A 2,111-nucleotide genomic window follows, 5' to 3' on the forward strand; every position below is an offset into this window, starting at 1 on the left:
GGGACCACACACATCTGTGTGCACCAACTCTAATTGTTCTTTGGCTCTATATCCTTTGGCTGAGTAAGCCCTTCAAGTCATCTTTCCTTCAATACAAGATTCACAAGTTGGCATAGGCTCCTCTGCCTCACAAGGTAATAAACCTTCTTTAACCAACCTTTGAATCGTATTTTGATTGATGTGACCCAATCGTAGATGCCAATGATACAATGAGTTTGGAGAAACTGCTTTTCTTTTAACATTCAATCTAGATGAAGTTGCATTTAATTCATAATTTTGCATTTGATATGAGCTAGGAGTTAAAACATATAGATTATCTTTCAATGCACCAGAAGTTATAACACAACCATTTAATTTAATTAAAACATTTTTTCCAAAAGTAAAAATATAATTTTTGCAAACCAACGAAGAAACTGAAATTAAATTGTGCCTAACATTTGGCGCATAAAGACAATCTTCTAAAATAAGACTCCTCCCACTATCAAACTGCATATGAACCACTCCCACTGCTTTAGCTTCCACCTTGGCATTAGATCCCATATGCAAGTATATCTCTCCTTCATTGAGGCTTCTGGACTCCTAGAATTCCTGCAATGTATTGCAAACATGATTAGTGGCTCCAGAATCTATGCACCAGGAATCTATAGATTCAACCACATTACATGCCTCAACAATGAATATACCTTTTCCTTTGCCTTGTGTGCGAAGTATTGGGCAGTTAGGTTTCCAGTGTCCCGGTTGACCGCAATGGAAGCAGTTTCCTTCGCCTTCAACCCGCACTTTCTTCTTTCCCTTATCCTTTTGGATTACTTTGTTTGGCACAACCACAGTTTTGGCACCATCCTTCTTCTTTTTCTTGCCCTTCCTCTTGGGCCTAGAAGTGGATGGTCCAGCAGACTGAGTGTAGTTGATAGATGCACCCTTACTTTTGATTATCCCTTCAAAGGTTACCAACTCATTCAAAAGTTCAGCGAGTGTGTACTCAAGCTTATTCATATAATAATTAACCCTAAAAGAGTTAAATGAGTCTGACAATAAAGCGATAATCATGTCAACCTGAAGTTCACCATCCAAGTTGCATCCAAGGATCTCCAGTTCATTTAAAAAACCAATCATTTTTAAAGCATGTTCCCGAACTGAAGTACCTTGGACCATCTTAATGGTCATCAAATTTGTCATAGCATTTTGGCATGCACTCTTACCAATTTGCCTAAACATTTCCTTAAGGTTAAGTATGATGTCTGCAGAAGTGAGATATTGAAGATGTTGACTTTGGAGTACATTCGAGAGTGAAGCAAGAATGTAGCACCTAGTCATCTCATCTGCTTTATTCCATTTCTTAAAAACTTCATGCTCCTCAGGAGGATCCTCAGGCAAAGGTGGAGAAGGTCTAGGAGTAGTAAGCACATAATTCAACCCCTCATATGTGAGTACAATATCTAGTTGCCTTTTCCAATCGATATAATTAAATCCAGTTAATCGCTTTTCTTTTAGTATGTTTGCAAGTGGACTGAATGGACTAGTCATGATAAATCTGAAAATAAAAGCATTCATACAATAAATAAAATGAATAATAATAATCATGCAAGAATAAAATAATTAATTAATTATGGGTCCCTTAACCACATTGCATGAAAAAACGGACAATCAATATGCCAATAACTTATCCGGTTGGCGGAATTCATTATTGCTTATTGACGAGAACAACTCATTATTTCCATATCTCTTTAGACAATGCCTTATCTATATATGAAATAATTCCCGATTAGATTTAGCCTTTCTAAAATCACCTAGTATAGACCACTCCGTTGGGGAGCTAATACTATTGATTTTAGATTGAGTGTATAACATAATTAATACTCCAACGAAAAATCAAATATTAAATATATTGCCATTAATAGATTAAACTCTTTAAATCATGCGTTGGGCCTTATTTTTTAAGATCTAACTATAATAGTTATTTAATAAATATATTTTTGTGAGACAACCATTCTTGTAATCTAGACTCTTTAAATCATGCGTGGAGCCTTATTTTTAAAGATCTAATCATAATGGTTATAATTACGAAGGCCATGGGGTAATGTATAAAAAATTCCCGCTCCCGCTCAATT

The 2,111-nt window shown here is 35.6% G+C and overlaps 1 protein-coding gene across 1 annotated transcript; it reads right to left on the reverse strand.

Annotated features, from left to right (window-relative positions):
* Positions 1-559: 559 nt before the first annotated feature.
* On the reverse strand, positions 560-1,527 carry LOC132309440 (uncharacterized). Its single transcript, XM_059807750.1, has 2 exons — positions 1,146-1,527; positions 560-588 (listed from the first exon to the last, which is right to left on the reverse strand). The coding sequence occupies exons 1-2, from the start codon at positions 1,525-1,527 to the stop codon at positions 560-562; spliced, it is 411 nt and encodes a 136-aa protein (XP_059663733.1).
* Between the last annotated feature and the right edge of the window lie 584 nt (positions 1,528-2,111).

Source organism: Cornus florida, unplaced genomic scaffold, assembly GCF_030987335.1.
Source record: "Cornus florida cultivar Cherokee Brave unplaced genomic scaffold, ASM3098733v1 CherokeeBrave_3.0.0_Hap2_Chr05, whole genome shotgun sequence".
In the NCBI taxonomy this organism is placed as follows: Eukaryota; Viridiplantae; Streptophyta; class Magnoliopsida; order Cornales; family Cornaceae; genus Cornus; species Cornus florida.